The sequence below is a fragment of the Mobula hypostoma genome, chromosome 5 (genome assembly GCF_963921235.1).
Source record: "Mobula hypostoma chromosome 5, sMobHyp1.1, whole genome shotgun sequence".
In the NCBI taxonomy this organism is placed as follows: Eukaryota; Metazoa; Chordata; class Chondrichthyes; order Myliobatiformes; family Myliobatidae; genus Mobula; species Mobula hypostoma.
The window spans coordinates 182,931,128-182,948,397 of NC_086101.1; the positions used below are offsets into that span (position 1 = coordinate 182,931,128).

The window sequence follows — 17,270 nt, forward strand, 5'->3', positions numbered from 1 at the left end:
ACTGGACACTTATAACTGATTTAACTGACACGTGGCTGTTGTGTTTTACTATTTATTATGATGTTTATTATTTAGTGTTGCGTTTGTTATGTTATGATTGCACTGCCCCTGAGAAACGCTGTCTCATTCTGCCCTGCAGAGCTGATGTATGGTTAGAATGACAATAAAGTTTTTTGAATCTTTTGAATCTTTGAATTGAACATGGATTGCTGCCACTGTAAACCATGATGCTAACTGCCACACCACCATGCCGCCCCAAATTTGTGACTGCTTCTTCCAAGGTCTATGTTTTAGAAAGAGTCAGGGCGGGGGCAGTGGGAGTTGGCTGAGGAGGAGGTTGGTTGTCAAATGCAGTTGTTGCATCTTCAGTCCGCCTTTCACCTGAGGGGGAGGTAGGGAAGGGTGCATTAAAATTGAGCTCATTCTTTCTATATTTCCCCTTCTGATTCAACACCGTTCTTCTCTGAAGAGTAACGAAGGAGAAAAGGGAACCAATGTCTGAGTCTGAGAGACACAAACAACTACAGACGCTGGAATTTGAATTCACAAACAATCGGCTGGACGAACTCAGCGGGCCTGTGGGAGGAAATGCCTCAGCTCAAAGCCCCACTTGACCTGAAACGTCAACAATCTTTTCCATCCTGCAAATGCTGCTTCGCTCACTGAGTCCCTCCAGCCAATTGTCGCTCCGATGTATGAGCTACTCACCCTTGCCAAACTGGTGCCAGAGGGAACTTTATATGGGACGTACTTTCTGTAGATGTGACCAACTCGGGAGCAAGGTGCGTCATACATGTGTCCTCCACACATCCAAACCTGCAGAAGGAAGAGGAAAGTGAAGGGGTCAGTAATACAGGTTTCTCCAGCACACTTCAGAGGCCAAATCTGTTCCATCAGCCTGAAGCATTAACTATTTGTCTCTCTCTGCGTATGCTGCTTGATCTGCTGAGCATCTCCAGTATTTTCTGTCTTATTTCAGATCTTCAGCATTTGTTTTCTCACAATCTCTCTTGTTCAGGTTTAATATCACCGGCGTATGTTGTGAAATTGGTTGACTTTGAGGCAGCAGTACAATGCAATACATAATAATAGAAAAAACATGAATTACAGGAAGTATGTATATATTAAATAGTTAAATAAATAAGCACTGCAAAAATGGAAGTAAAAAAGTAAACACGAGGAATTCTGCAGATGCTGGAAATTCAAGCAACACACATCAAAGTTGCTGGTGAACGCAGCAGGCCAGGCAGCATCTATAGGAAGAGGTGCAGTCGACGTTTCAGGCCGAGACCCTTCGTCAGGACTAACTGAAGGAAGAGTGAGTAAGAGATTCAAATCTCTTACCAGCTCTTCCTTCAGTTAGTCCTGACGAAGGGTCTCGGCCCGAAACGTCGACAGTAAAAAAGTAATGTGTGTGTTGCTCAAGATTTCTAGCGTCTGCAGGATCTCTTCTTTGCTCTGGCCTGTTTCATTCCAGTCATAAGCCTGTGTGATACATTTTAGTCGTCAAATAAATTTATTACCATGAATGTTGTAAATTTTCAATAATTTAAAAAATCTATTTCATTTTAACAGTTTTTTCCCTGAGATATTTTAGGACAGTTGAAGAGATTTTTGGTGGCATGAGGTGTAAAGGTGAACAGATGGAGGGGTATAAAATCACGAAAGGCACAGAGAGGGTGAATGCACAGTCCATTTCACAGGGATGGAGATTCAAAAACTAGAGGGCAGAAGTTTAAACTGAGAGGGGAGGGATTTAATAAGAACCTGAGGGGCAACTTTCTTTTCGCACAACGGTCGTACGTAAGTGGAGATAGCTGCCAGAGGAAGTGGTTGAGGCAGGTACGTTAATAACTTTTAAAAGGCAGTTGGAAAGGTACATGGATTGGAAATGTTCATCGGTTTATGGGCCAAAGGCTGGCATCGTGACTGGGCTTGTTTCAGTGCTGTTTAACTCTATGGGCTATCAGAAGGCCATCAGATTAAAGTACTGTGCAAAAGTCTTAGGCACATTTATATATATGCTAGGGTTGCTAAGACTTTTGCATAGAATTATATTTGTCAATGTGGTACGGAGAGCGAGTTTGTAAATCTGGCGGGAGCGATGGATGTTGGGAACTGCGAGGTGGGGCGCCGCGGAAGGGTGGCAGAGAAGGAGTGCCAGGGCAGGGGTAGGGTGGATAGTGCGGACACAGACACACCCAGCCTTGATACACCAGGCAAGGTCATTTGGTTCCAAACAATTGGTTTATTTGTCAATAAAGTGCTTCCTGCTCCCGCCCCTCTCCCTTCCTATTTTCTCAACCATGATTCCCCTCTCCCCGCCCTCTTCCCTCTATCAGTCCATAACAGAGACCCATGTCAGAATCAGGCTTATCATCACCCACGTATATCATGATAGTTGTTTACTTTTGGAGCAGTACAGTGCAATGCATAAAATTACTACAGTACTGTGCAAAGGTCTTAGGTACCCTAGCTTTATATATGAGGGGTGACTGATAAGTCCATGGCCTAAGGTAGAAGGAGTCAATTTTAGAAAACCTAGCACATTTATTTTTCAGCATAGTCCCCTCCTACATTTACACACTTAGTCCCGTGGTCGTGGAGCATACGGATCTCTTCTTTGTAGAAGTGGTCCACAGCAGGGGTGATTGATAAGTTTGTGGCCTAAGGTGGAAGGAGATGAGTTATTAACTTCAAACTTTCTGCATTATGACTCAAAGTGTTGAACTGCATATGCATATAATGAGAGCATCTTGGACCTCCAGGTGGTCTACAGCAGGGGTGATTGATAAGTTCGTGGCCTATGGTAGAAGGAGATGAGTTATACAGCTCTCGTTACATGCACATGCAGTTCAACTCTTTGAGTGAAAATGCAGAAAGTTTGAAGTTTCTCCTCATCTCCTTCTACTTTAGGCCACGAACTTATCAATCACCCCTGCTGTGGACCACTTCTGGAGGTCCAAGATGCGACTTCTACAAAGAAGGGATCTGTATGCTCTACGACTGCTGGACTAAGTGTGTAAATGTAGGAAAAATAAATGTGCTAGGCTTTCTAAGATGGACTCCTTCTACCTTAGGCATGAACTTATCAATTACCCCTCGTATGTTCTATCTGTTGCAGAGTACTCAACCTCTGACCTGTTGTATAGTCAAAGTCTCCAAGAGCTGTTAATTTTGAAGATCTAGAGTCACATAGCCCTGTCCCTGCTAACCAGACTAATCCCATTTACTAGTTCTGTAGCCTGCAATGCGTTGGCCATTTAAGTTCTCAGCCGTTGTGTGAATCTCTGCCTCTCAGGTAATGTGTTCCAAATTTCAAACATCTTTTGAGGTGATTTTTATTTTCTTAAGCTGCCCTAAATGTTTTACTCTTTACCTTATATGCCCACTTTCCTCAGCAATCGCTTACCACTGTCTGTCCTCTCTATGTCTCTCATAATGTCCTCCCTTAGTCTTCTCCAAGGAAAACAAATCCAGATGTCCAAGCTCTTCTCATAACTGAGTCCTTCCATTCGAGGCAACACCCCTCTGCACCACCTCCAGAGCAAACATAATCTTTAACTCCATTGGTCTTTCTTAAGAAGAACCTTATTTAAATATACAGATTGTAAATTTGACTGGGAGTAAATAATTGAATTATAATTATTCCTTACTTCCCAAGACTCAGAAAGGTGACATTCATAATCCAAGATCCTCACCATCTGGACTATGCCATCTTTGTTTGGCTCATCGCCCGTTCCAGTCCAAATGTTGCTTTAAATGTTGCTACTCTGCTTCACATTCCCATTCGGATATGTCCATACATGGCCTCCTCTACTGCCATGATGAGACCAAACTCAGGTTGGAGGAGCAACACCTCATATACCGTCTGGGTAGTCTCCAGCCCCTTGGCATGAACATTGAATTCTCCAACTTCCGGTCATTCCCTTCTCCCATCCCAGTTTCACTCTGCCCCCACCTCCTATCACCTATCGGCTATCACCTCCCTCGTAGTTCCGCCTCCTTCTACTACCCATTGTGCTTTCCCCTATTCCTTCTTCACCTTTCCTGCCTATCCCCTCCCTGCTTCCCCTCCCCCAGCCCTTTATCTTTCCTCTTACTGGCTTTTCACCTGGAACCTACCAGCCTTCTCCTTCCCACCCTCCCCCCACCTTCTTTATAGGGCCTCTGCCTCTTCCCTCTTCAGTCCTGACGAAGGGTCTTGGCCCGAAACGTTGACTGTTCGTTTCCACGGATACTACCTGACCTGCTGAGTTCCTTCAGCGTGTTGTACGTGTCGCTTTAAATGTCTTTCTTATTTCTTTAGAGACAGCATGGAACAGGCCCTTCTGGACCAGTGAGTCACACCACCCTGCAACCCACCCATTTAACACTTGCCTAATCATGGACAATTTACTATGACTAATTAACCTACTAACCAGTATGCCTTTGGACTGTGGGAGGAAACTGGAGCACCCGGAGGAAACCCATGTGGTTCATGGGGAGAACGTACAACCTTCTCACAGCTGCCACAGGAGTTGAAGTCCGAACTCTGGAATACTGTGAGGTGCCATAGCATTCACATAAACCGCTATGCTAACGTGCGCCCATTTTCTCAAAGTTATCATCGAGCAGGGAGTTGAGAAGCCTGAAGATCCAAATGACCAAGTTCAGGAACAGTTACTTCCCTCAATCATTCAGTCCTTGAACCAACCCTAATCCCTAGAGTTTAGTGATCACTTTACACTAAAATTAACTTCGTGTTTGCCTTGTTTAAATTGTGTTCTTTGTTGTAAAAACGGTGTATAATTTATTTAATGCATGTCTTTCTTGTGAATGCTGCTTTGCAAGTTAAATTCAAGTTCAAGTTTATTACCATCTGACTGTACATATATACAACCAAACAAAACAATGTTCCTCTGGACCATGGTGCACCCACACAATAAGACACACAGCATATAAATCAAAATAAGTTAATAAAATATAATTTAAAATGCATGCAGCACAGGTAAACAGTAACCAATAAACAGATTGCTGTCCTAGTGACGAAACATCGGTGGGATTATACATTAACCCCACAGTCTGGGGGAAGAAGCTGTTACCCAGTCTGTTAGTCCTAGTCCTGACACTCCTGTATCTCCTTCCCGATGGTGGTGGGTCAGAGAGATTGTGGGATGGGTGGTGGGGATCTTCAACAATGCTTTGGGTTCTTTGTCTGCAATGCTCCCAGTAAATATCACAAATAGGTGGGAGGGAGACCCCAGTGATCCTCTCAGATATCCTCTTGCAGTTTGATACCTTGCAGCTTCCATACCACACAGTGACGCAGCCAGACAGGACACCCTCGATGGAGCTCCTGTAGAAAGCAACCTCGATCTTCTCAGAAAATGGAGCTGCTTCCGTGCCTCCTTGAACAGCGAGGAAGAGTTGTGGTCCAGGTTAGGTCATCCATTATGTGCACACCAAGGAACTCAGAGCTCTTCACTCTTTCCATGGCAGAGCCATTGATGTGCACTGGAGAGTGGGCAACCTGCACCTCCCTGAAGTCTACAATCCTCTCTTTTGCTTTGCCCATGTTGAGACTCAGGTTGTTGCTGTTGCACCAGTTGGCAAGCATCTCTACCCCCTCTCTATCTGCCAACTCATCAACGTTGCTGTGAGGCCGGGCACTGCAGTATCATCAGTGAACTTGATGATGCAATTTGAGCTGAACCGGGCACTGCAGCCACGAGTCAGTCAGCAGTGTGAACAGCAGCGGGCCGAGCACACAGCCCCGGGGGCACCAGTGCTCAGCATGACAGAGCTTCAGATGTTGCTGGCAACTCAGACTGACTGGGATCATTCAAGTTCAAGTTAAATTTTCATTCAACCATACATGAATACGTTGAGTGCAGCCAAATGAAATAGCATTACTCCAGGGCTAAGGTGCGAAACACAGCACCAACATTCACACACAGCACAAGGCACATATCATAATATAAGATATCAGTAAAATACAGTCACGCAAAAAATATATTCCAAGACCCTGAGCCCATGAATGTTGCAGCAGACTGCAGTTGAACACAATACAGCCTGTCTTCTGCCAAGTGAACACTAGGGGGCAGCCACGCCACACTATCTCCGGTGGAGTGTACTGAATCCGACACCTTTCTACTGGGTGGCTGTAAACAGGCGACACTGCAGTTTGACGCCTAGTCCTGGCTATGACCGGGGCTACACAACTCCCTTGCCATCTGCCAATAAATCAGGGAATTGGACAATATCCAACAGAGTCTTGTGATCACAAGAAAAGCGACTAAGACGATCACTTGCTGTTAGACTGGAAACCGCATTTGTGCACCGATTAGATTAGATTAGATTATGAGAACACTCAGTCCTCGTTTATTGTCATTTAGAAATGCATACATGCATTAAGAAATGATACAATGTTCCTCCAGAGTGATATCACAGAAAAACAGGACAAACCAAAGACTAACACTGACAGAACCACATAATATAACATATAGTTACAGCAGTGCAAAGCAATACCATTATTTGATAAAGAACAGACCATGGGCACGGTAAAAAAAGTCTCAAAGTCCCGAGTCGATCGACTCCCGAGTCCCCGATAGCGGCGGCAAAGGGAGAAACTCCCTGTCATAAACCTCCAGGCACCGACAACTGCCGATGCATTGGAAGCACCCGACCACAGCTGACACTGAGTCCATACATCCGAAAACTTCGAGCCTCCGACCAGCCCCTCCGATACAGCCTCCCGAGTGCCATCCTCTGCTGAGTGCCTTCGACCTCACCCAGCCACTGAAACAAGTAAAGCCGAGGATTCGGGGCCTTCTCCTCTGGAGATTCCGGACCACACAGTAACAGTGGCAGCGAAGTGGGCATTTCAGAAGTTTCTCCAGATGTTCCTCCGTACTCTCACGTCTGTCTCCATCGAATCAGAATTGTGCACGGTCCCCTACTTGACAAATAACAGACATCACCACCGAAATGGCCGTGTGCGGTCAGTTAAGAAGTCCAAGATCCAGATACGGAGAAGGGTGCTTAGTCCCAAAGAGGACAGTTTACACACCAGCCTCTGAGGGATGATCATCTTATATGGTGCTATGTGCTGGAGATGCTGCTGCAAGTAGGTTTTTCTATGTACCCGTGCATAAAATGTACTTGTGCATATGACAATAAACTTGACTTTAACTTTTTTTCTCAGGGAATATGTCCCAACTGAGCCCATTTTAGTCTTGCGAAGGTTTTTGATGTGATTCTTGTCATGAACCAATGGCACCTCAATGTCTGTCTGATTCTTATCAACCACAATTATAGGCACTATTAATGCCACAATGACCTTTATCCTCTCAAACATCTTGCTGGTAATGGGCTACAACCCGTTTCAGAGTTGAAGAAATGATGTAGCTATTAGCTTCCTTTATGTTAATAACCACAAGCAGATGCCTGAGGTCAGTATCTTTAATGAGATAAATGACAGGTGATGATGAAGATGGAAGCCCTGCTGACACCAGAGTCTCTCGATGAATGCATTCCCTCAGTGAAATACATCAAGGCAATTTACCTTCTGAGCTCTGTCTACCGTTACCATGGTTCCCTTCAGACACCAAACAGGGAGATAAGTCCTGCATTTCAACTACGGAGCAGAAAGTAACAGATCGCAGCAGAGTAGGGGAATGAAGTCTCAGGTGGCTGTGGGCTTTGATAGAAGAAAGGTATGTCGCATCCGGAATTTTCTGATTAGTGGGCGATTTCCTTCCACGCCGCTCTGACATATTGGGAAATCGTGTACGAGGCAAGTTACAGCAGTGGTTTGCCATTGCCTTCTGCTGGGTGAGTTTTTTTTAAGAGATCACCAACTCTATGGATGGAGAGCGTGCAAGGGTGCCGGCTGGAATCGAACTCGGGACCTCTTTTGATAGATGCAGTAAATATCTGCTTGACTGCACCTTGTACGTTTTGGAATGAACTGGGCTTTGAGTTTTTCGCACCAAAGTGAAGTGTCGAGCGTGTGCCCTGCTGTTGGCTTCTGGCGGGAAGTTCTGGAACAAGTCTGAAACTTCTTTTTAAAAATCAGAACAAGGCTTAGCGTAGTGGTTAGCACAACACTTTACAGTACCAGTAATCTGGGTCGAATTCCCGTGACTGTCTGTAAGGAGTTTGTACGTTCTCCCTGTGAACTCATGGGTTTCCTTTGGGCTCTGGTTTTCTCCCACAATTCAAGATTTGGTCAGTAGGTTAATTGGTCCTTGTAAATAGTCCTGTGATTAGGCTAGCGTTAAATCAGGGGTTAAACGTTCCTCATGTATCAATCTCTGACACCATTCCTGGCAGGGTGTTCTAGGCCTTTCTGTGTAAAAAAAAACTACCTCTAACTTTCTGTGTAAAAAAAATTTACCTCTAACTTTCTGTGTAAAAAAATTTACCTCTAACTTTCCCCCTCTTCCCCATACTTCTCTCCAATCACCTTAACATTGTGCCCCACTCTTATTACCCAAGTAGGCAACATCCGTCATCAAAGATCCTCACCATCCGGGCCATGCTGTGGGCAGGAGGTACAGCTGCCTGAACTCCCACACCACCAGGTCCAAGATAAGCTAGACTGGGTGAGGGGTAAGGTGGGTAATAGGTGAGACCAGCCCTTTACCTCTTACACCTCTCCCTCTCAGCTTCTTTCTCCCCCATCCACTCACTTTCCCACTCAACTGGTCTCACTTATCACCTGCCAGCTTGCACGTTTGCCCTTCCCCCTACCTCTTTCCTGATGGTAGGGGGTCAAAGAGATTGCTGGATGGATGGGAAGGATCATGAACAGTTGATGTTTCAAGCCGGACTCAAAATGCTGGAGGAACTCAGCAGGTTACACAAATGCTGCAGACTGAAACGTCGGCTCCTTATTCCCCTCCGTAGATACTGCCTGACTTGCTGAGTTCCTCCACCATTTTGTGTGTGTTACTCTAGATCTTCAGCGACTGAAGAATCTATTGTGTTTACAACTTGCCCTTATGGTTGGCCTGTTTTTTCCCTGTCAGAGTCATCCCAACATTTACCCACCTTCTCTGCAGCTTAACGTAGTTCTTAAGTCTCCATCCCAGTTAGACCATAACACACAGGAGCAGAATTAGGCCATTCATCCCATTGAGTCTGTTCCGACATTCCATCATGGCTGATCCCGAATCCCACTCCACCCCACACACCTGCCTTCTCGACCATATCCTTTGATGCCCTGACTGATCAGGAAATGATCAACTTCCGCCTTAAATATATTCACGGCCTAGGCCTCCACTGCAGTCTGTGGCAGAGCATTCCACAGACTCACTATTTTCTGACTAAAAAAAAAAATCCTCCTTGCCTCTGTTCTAAAGGGCCATCCCTCAGTTTTGAGGCTGTGCCCTCTAGTTCTAAATACCCCCCACCATAGGGAGCATCGCTGGCAGGTGGTAAGAGTGGGCTCCCTCACCTCTGCCTCTCTGACCCTCAACACAGATGCCCCTCAGGGCTATGTACTAAGCCCCCTCCTTTACTCTCTCTATACCCATGACTGTGTCACCACCCACAGCTCCAATCTGCTAATTACATTTGCTGACGACACTGCACTGATTGGCCTAATCTCAAATAATAATGAGGCAGCCTACAGAGAAAGAAGTCATCACCCTGACACAGTGGTGTCAAGAAAACAACCTCTCCCTCAATGTCGCAAAAACAAAGGAGCTGGTTGTGGACTACAGGAGGAATGAAGACAGGCTGGCCCCTGTTGGCATCAATGGATCTGGGGTTGAGAGAGTGAACAGCTTTAAGTTCCTCTGCATAAACATCACCGAGGATCTCACATGGTCTGTACATACCGGCTGTGCGGTGAAAAGAGCACAACAGTGCCTCTTTCGCCTCAGACGGTTGAAAAAGTTTAGTGTGGGCCCCCAAATCCTAAGAGGTTTCTACAGGGGCACAAATTGAGAGCATCCTGACTGGCTGCCTCACTGTACTTTCCACAATCGCAGGACTTTGCACAGAGTGGTGCGAACAGCCCAGCGCATCTGCAGATATGAACTTCCTACTATTTCAGGACGTTTACAGAGACAGGTGTGTAAAAAGGGCCCGAAGGATCAATGGGGACCTGAGCCAACTCAACCACAAACTGTTCCAGCTGCTACCATCTGGGAAATGGTACTGCAGCGTAAAAGTAGGACCAACAGGCTCCGGGACAGCTTCTTCCACCAGGCTATCAGACTGGTTAATTCATGCTGTCACAACTGTATTTCTATGTTATATTGACTATCCTGTTGTACATACTATTTATTATAAATTACTATAAATTGCACATTGCACATTTAGACATTGACATAACATAAAGATTTTTACTCCTCATGTAAATGAAGGATGTAAGTAATAAATTCAATTCAATTCAATTCATCCTTTCCACATCCACCCTATCTAGTCCTTTCAACATTCAGTAGGTTTCAGTGACATCCCCATGCATTCTTCCAAATTCCAGTGAGTACAGACACAAAGCTGCCAAACGGTCCTCATATGTTAACCTCTTCATTCCTGGAATCATCCTTGTGAACCTCCTCTGGACTCTCTACAATAACACCATATCCTCTCTGAGATACTGGGCCCAAAACTATTGACAGTACTCCAAGTGCGGCCTTACTGGTGTCTTATAAGGCTTCAGCATTATCTCCTTGCTTTTATATTCTATTACCCTTGAAATAAATGCCAACATTGCTTTTGCCTTCTTTACCACAGACTCGACCTGTATATTAGCCTTCTGGGAGTCTTGCACAAGGGCTCCGAAGTCCCTCTGCACCTGACATAGAAACATAGAAAACCTACAGCACAATACAGGCCCTTCAGCCCACAATGCTGTGCTGAACATGTACTTACTTTAGAATCACCTAGGGTTACCTCTGATGTTTAAACTTTCTCCCCATTTAGATAGTAGTCTGCACTATTGTTCTTTCTACCAAAATGCATTATCAGTCATTTCCCAACACTGTATTCCATCTGCCACTTTTCCCCCATTCTTCCAATTTGTCTAACTCCTGATGCAATCGCATTGCTTCCTCAGCACTACCTACCCCTCCACCTATCTTCGTATCATCTGCAAACTTTGCCACAAAGCCATCAATTCCATCAATTCCATTATCCAAATCACTGACAAACAATGTGAAAAGTAGTGGTCCCGATACTGACCCCTGAGGAACACCACCAATCATCAGCAGCCTACTAGAAGAGGCCCCTCTATTCCCATTTGCTGCCTCCTGCTTGTCAGCCATTCTGCTTTCGATGCCAGAATCTTTCCTGTAACATGAGACATTGACTTTGTTTCCTTTCCCCTGACCACCTTGATGAATTGTGCTTCTGATGCCTTGTACATGGAGATAGATAATGTTACCCCTTCCCTCACTACAGCCTGCATTGTTTAACCAAATCCCTATGGCCTCATTGGCTTCCTGATAAGCTGGGAACTCAGATCGTACATTTGAATCCAAGAAATACGAGCATTTTAATTTCAACCAGAAATATTAAAGCAAAGAACATTAATAATAGTTTGGGGGATTCCAGAAAGGTTCTTGATTAGTCAAGGCATCAAAGGTTATGGGCGGAAGACAGGAAAATGGGGTTGAGAGAGAAAATAAATCAGCCATGATGTAATGATGGGGTGAACTTGATGGGCCAAAAGGCCTGATTCTTCTCCTATGTCTGATGGTGGATGAATTCCTTTCCTCCCACAGATGATGCTCAGCCCGTTGAAATCATCCTCCAGATTGTTTCCCATGAATCTTTGGAAGTGGTACGCATCAAGCCTGTCTCCGGAGTAAGAGCCAAGCACCAACATTTCAGAATGCTTTTGACCTTAGACCTTCCCCCATCAGAGCATTTTTGTTCCACTAAAGGTCAAGGCAACCATTTCTACAACACCATGCAAAAGTTTTAGGCACATATATAGATAGCAAGGGTGCCTAAGACTTTTGCACAATACTGCAGTAATATTATGTATTATACTGCTGTTGCAATAAAACAAATTTCATGACAAATGTGAGTGATGATAAACCTGATTCTGACTTGGGTCTCTTTTGTGGATCAAGGGTGGGAATTGGGGCAGGGAGAGGGGAATCATGGTTGGGAAAAGGGGAAGGGAGATGGGAGGGAGCGAGAAGCACCAGAGAGACATTCTGTAATGATTAATAAACCAATTGTTTGGAACTAAATTACCCTTGCCCGGTGTCTCAAGGCTGGGTGTGTTTGCATCTGCACCACCCCCTGCCCCTGGCACTCCTTCTGTGCCACCTGTCCCACCACCCTCCCGTGGCACTCCACCCTCACCATTCCCAACATCCTTTGCTCCCGCCGGATTTACAAACTCGCTCTTTGCTTCATGTTCACAAATGCCATACTGTGCAAAAGTCTTTGGCACCCTAGCCATATGTAATGCACGTGCCTAAGATTTTTGCACAGTCGGTTACATCAAACTGTTTAATGGAGCTACAGTGCCAAATGGGATGGCAATGGTACAATCAATGGAAGATGTTGGCGAATGGATATTAGGAGGGGTGGTGGTGCAGGGTGGTTTCTTTGATCGAAGTAGAGAGGTGTGAATTTTGCATTACGAAAGAAAGAAGGTTCAGGTCAAACTTCGATGATGGAGACACATAGCTGTAAACAGAGCTGAACACTAGGAATACACTCCTTTAACTGATCATTGCAGTGAGATATATTCAGAGCTAGTGAGTTAGAGAGGAAGATATCAGAACTAAAGTCAGGTTTATCATCACTGACACGTGCTGTGAAATTTGTTGTTTTGTGACAGATACACACAAATATATAAATATTGCAAAAGAAGAGTAACAAAGTAGTGTCGAATGTTCAGAATCTGATGGCGGAGGAGAAGAAGCTGTTCCAAGAACATTGTGTGTGAGCCTTCAGGCTGCTGTACCTCCTCCCTGATGGTTCTAACAGTGATAGTGACAGGGTAGGGTTAAAATTCAGAAGACGGGGATCATACCACTGGGTAATGTTGGAATATTTTTACCTCATATAATGTTTGGAAGTTTTATGTAATATGTTCTGTTAAACGATATGTTGTGTTCTACATTTTTAAAATTTATGCTCTTCTCCCAGTAGCGTAAAACTTTAAAAGGACCCTGGAGTGTGCTGCTCTGTCAGGCTTGTTTCACCACCCCTGGAGCAGTTCAGGATAACCACATGTGGCAGGTATAAGAAGCAACTTCCCACAGAAAACTTCACACTTTCCCAAACAACAACAGTTGTAAAATTTAGCCACACTATAAGCACCCCACCAAGATCAAAGCCTGGAGTAGAAATTTCCACATGAACTCACCTTGAATGATATCTCATACTGCTCTCCTCCCCAGATTTCCAGTCCTGGGTCATAGCCACCCAATTCCCAAAACCACCGCTGATCCACGGCAAAAAGGCCTCCAGCCATGACAGGGGACCTGAAAGATAAAGGTGATGCTGAATTCCATGAATTGATCCTTCCCTTCCAGGGTTATGAAGATACATACAATAGGAAGTGAGTGAAAAAGAGGGATGTGAACTCGTGTTGCTTATTTGTCAACTGCAACTCCAGCTGCAAATGGAAATATCACATACATTCTGAACAGAGAAAAAAGACTTCTGTAGAACTGGGACATACATTGTTTAGCTCCAGATTTCATATATTAGCTGTGAACTTCCAATGATGCGAGGAATTTTGTGTGACAATAGTCCAATCTGAATCTGAATCTGTTAGAAAGAATTTATTGGCCTGGGAGGGAAGGCAGCACGGATCTACCAAAATACTACCTGCAAGTTCATCCTTGGTTCCTTACTTTCAGTGCTTGCTGGGTTGATATCATGTCAAAACCTACTTTCTGAAAGAGTCGAAAATGCTTTTTTTGCATAGGTGGTGAGTCTCTGGAATTTTTGACTCTGAAGGGATTTGGAGGTCAGGTCATTGTGGGGGTGGGTATGGTGCATTTGAGGAGGAAGTAAATGGTTTTCTGAAAGATCAGGGAACTGACTCAGAGGAGATGAGGCCTGAGACAGATTCAGCCACAATCATATTGAATGATACAGCAGGGTCGAGGAGTGAAGTGGCCTAGTTACTCTTGTTCCTATTTTCTTGTGTCCTAGCCCAGGTATCTCTAAATCACATGTTTAGCACATGATAACAAGTTAAGTTTCTACTAGAATCCAAGCATTAAATTACAAAGAGTTAGGCAAACTAAGGATTCAGTGCTTAAAACATAGAAACATAGAAAACCTACAGCACAATACAGGCCCTTCGGCCCACAAAGCTGTGCTGAACATGTCCTTACCTTAGAAATTACCTAGGGTTACCCATAGCCCTCTATTTTTCTAAGCTCCATGTACCTATCCAGGAGACTCTTAAAAGATCCTATCGTATCCACGTCCACCACCGTCGTAGGCAGCCCATTCCACGCACTCACTACTGTCTGCATAAAAACTTACCCCTGACATCTCCTCTGTACCTACTCCCAAGCACCTTAAAACTGTGCCCTCTCGTGCTAGCCATTTCAGCCCTGGAAAAAACCTCTGACTATTCACATGATCAATGCCTCTCATCATCTTATACACCTCTATCAGGTCACCTCTCATCCTCTGTTGCTCCAAAGAGAAAAGGCCAAGTTCACTCAACCTGTTCTCATAAGGCATGCTCCCCAATCCAGGCAACATCCTTGTAAATCTCCTCCGCACCCTTTCTATACTTTCCACATCCTTCCTGTAGTGAGGTGACCAGAACTGAGCACAGTACTCCAAGTGGGGTCTGACCAGCATCCTAATTAGCTGCAACATTAATTCTTCGCTCCTAAACTCAATCCTACGATTGATGAAGGCCAATGCACTGTATGCCTTCTTAACCACAGAGTCAACCAGCGCAGCAGCTTTGAGTACCCTCAGTTAAATGATGGTTCGAGAGTCACAATCATCCAGTTCCTCTCTTTTCACAGAGGCATAGAATCATAGAGATATATGGCACAGAAACAGACCGCACTGCCCATCCTGGTCCGTGCCAACCAAGATGCCTACCTGAGCTAGTCCCATTTGCCTGCATTTCAGCCATATCCCTCTGAATCTTTCATATTAATGTGCCTGTTCAAATGCCTTTTAAACATTGTTGTTTATCTGCCTCTACCAGCTTATTCCATATAACCACCACTATCTATGTCAGGCACACTTTAAATCTTTCCATTCTCACCTTATACATGGGCCCTCCAATTTTCAGACACCCGTACCCTGGGTAAAAGACTGTATACCTTGTGTATGACACTTGGGATTGTCATGGTCTCAACTGAACAGTGGCAGGCATCCAAATTTTGGCGCTGCAGTTCTCTGGAGTTCAGTTAGCTGCTGATGTCCCTTTAAGATTTGGACTGCCAATTATTACCTGCAACATTCCTTCATGCCGCTATGTACTTAAAGGCCCTCATGCTAAGCACTCTGTGCTCAATCTTAAGAGTTCCATTTCTGGTACAACTGTTTGAAATTTCACCTTTGGATTTTGTTTGTGTCGCCTTGTTTATTTTGAGTCTGAGTCTGAGTCTGAGTTAATTCTAAACCTTACTCTGCACTTGGGTTCACCACCAACCATAGCTCTTTCGTTACAGTGACTTTATAAACTTTTATAAGGTCACCCATCTGCCTCCTGTGTTCCAGGTAAAAATGTCCCTATCTATTCTCCAGAATTTCCTCACAACTCAAGCTCTCCAATCTTGGCGACGTTTTTGAGAATCCCTTCTGCACCTTCTCTTGTTTAATCCCATCCTTCCTATAGTACTGTGACCAGAACTGCACAACGATTTGTAGAACTGTAACATGATTTTCCAACTGTTGGTCTCTATACTTTATATTTCATTGAAGTTTTCACAGCAGTCAAAGAAATAGTGATGGTGGACTGAGTAATGCTATCTATTAATCGCTCTCATTGCAAAATGAGGCGACAGTTGATCAGAATTCCACAGGCATGTCAGTGTCTGAAGCACTTGCTCCATAATTGCCAACATAGTCACCTTTAGATCTAATTTAGAAGAAGCATAAACAAAAGTTTCGCGTGAAATGCTGTTCCAAAGTACCAGACATCAAGATGCATACTATTCACTGCAAAATATTTAGAAAAATATATAATGCCATAGATGCTGGAAATCTGAAATAAAAATAGCAAATGCTGTAAATGCACAACAGGTCAGGCAGCATCAGTGGAGGGAGAAACAGTGGGAATGTTTTCCCTCCACCGACGATTTAAGTGCTGGGATGAATCGGAAAGGTCGGGTCTAGGCCAAATCAAGGTGACAGGTCCAGGCTCCAGAGCTTATCGAGCCAATTGAACCCGATGTTTGGACAACGATTTGAGCCAGTTTGAGAAGGTCAAAAGGCGAACGGTATGCTGGCATTTATAGCGAGAGGATTCGAGTACAGGAGCAGGGAGGTACTACTGCAGTTGTACAAGGCCTTGGTGAGACCACACCTGGAGTATTGTGTGCAGTTTTGGTCCCCTAATCTGAGGAAAGACATCTTTGCCATAGAGGGAGTACAAAGAAGGTTCACCAGATTGATTCCTGGGATGGCAGGTCTTTCATATGAAGAAAGACTGGATGAACTGGGCTTGTACTCGTTGGAATTTAGAAGATTGAGGGGGGATCTGATTGAAACGTATAAGATCCTAAAGGGATTGGACAGGCTAGATGCGGGAAGATTGTTCCCGATGTTGGGGAGGTCCAGAACGAGGGGTCACAGTTTGAGGATAGAGGGGAAGCCTTTTAGGACCGAGATTAGGAAAAACTTCTTCACACAGAGAGTGGTGAATCTGTGGAATTCTCTGCCACAGCAAACTGTTGAGGCCAGTTCATTGGCTATGTTTAAGAGGGAGTTAGATATGGCCCTTGTGGCTACAGGGGTCAGGGGGTATGGAGGGAAGGCTGGGGCGGGGTTCTGAGTTGGTTGATCAGCCATGATCATAATAAATGGCGGTGCAGGCTCGAAGGGCCGAATGGCCTACTCCTGCACCTATTTTCTATGTTTCTATGTTTCTATCTATGTCAGGATGTCGGGGTTGAGGTGACGGACAGGCTGGTTCAGCTCACTGCTCCGCAAGGCTTATTCAGCTCTATGGGTCTCGGACTCTCTTTGTGGACTTCAGTTCAGAACACTGTTTGCTTGTGGTTATTGCTTACATGATTTGTTTTTTTTTCCTCTTCTTTTTCTGCACATTGGGATGTTTGACTGGGTTATTTTGGGTTTCGTGGCTGCCGTTTAGGAAATGA

The 17,270-nt window shown here is 44.7% G+C and overlaps 1 protein-coding gene across 4 annotated transcripts in view; it reads right to left on the bottom strand.

Annotated features, from left to right (window-relative positions):
• Window positions 1–17,270, bottom strand: part of galntl6 (polypeptide N-acetylgalactosaminyltransferase like 6) — a 1,306,113-nt gene that overhangs the window by 154,960 nt on the left and 1,133,883 nt on the right. For all 4 annotated transcript variants that reach the window (XM_063047724.1, XM_063047723.1, XM_063047720.1 and 1 more), the window contains exons 8-9: window positions 13,325–13,442; window positions 709–816 (exon numbers count right to left, since the gene is read on the bottom strand). In XM_063047724.1, the coding sequence (XP_062903794.1) occupies window positions 709–816; window positions 13,325–13,442 (226 nt within the window). The remainder of the gene's footprint in view (window positions 1–708; window positions 817–13,324; window positions 13,443–17,270) is intronic.